Source organism: Haliaeetus leucocephalus, unplaced genomic scaffold (genome assembly GCF_000737465.1).
Source record: "Haliaeetus leucocephalus isolate CR32 unplaced genomic scaffold, Haliaeetus_leucocephalus-4.0 Scaffold450, whole genome shotgun sequence".
NCBI lineage: Eukaryota > Metazoa > Chordata > Aves > Accipitriformes > Accipitridae > Haliaeetus > Haliaeetus leucocephalus.
This window is the reverse complement of record NW_010972886.1, coordinates 19944668-19944919: the sequence shown is the minus strand read 5'-3', so window position 1 is coordinate 19944919 and position 252 is coordinate 19944668. Positions and strand designations below refer to the sequence as shown.

General features: G+C 76.2%; 1 protein-coding gene across 8 annotated transcripts in view; it reads right to left on the bottom strand.

Moving 5' to 3' along the window:
• The window catches only part of NAA20 (N(alpha)-acetyltransferase 20, NatB catalytic subunit), an 8444-nt gene extending 8227 nt beyond the window's left edge, over positions 1–217 (bottom strand). For 6 of the 8 annotated variants that reach the window (XM_010574917.1, XM_010574921.1, XM_010574915.1 and 3 more), the window contains exon 1: positions 61–150. In XM_010574917.1, coding sequence (XP_010573219.1) covers positions 61–113 — 53 coding nt within the window. In that variant the 5' untranslated portion in view covers positions 114–150. The other 2 variants (XM_010574916.1, XR_774836.1) reach the window with 2 other exon arrangements.
• Positions 218–252: the final 35 nt, after the last annotated feature.

Sequence of the window (252 nt, the reverse complement as noted above, 5' to 3'; positions counted from 1 at the left end):
GAGCGAGCTCGGGGCTCGGGGGGGGCAGGGAGAGGAGCGCGAAAGGCGGCGGGCGCTCACATGTTGTTGAAGCGGAAGAGGTCGTCGCAGGTGAAGGCGCGGAGCGTCGTCATTATCGCTGCTGCCGCCGCTCCTGCTGCCGCCGCCGGCCCGGAAGCGCTCCCGCCGCCCAGGGGCCCTTCCGCCACCGAGAGGCGGAAGCGGAAGGCCGCAGCGGCGGGGGGGGGGGGGGGTGCGATCCCGGGGGCGGGG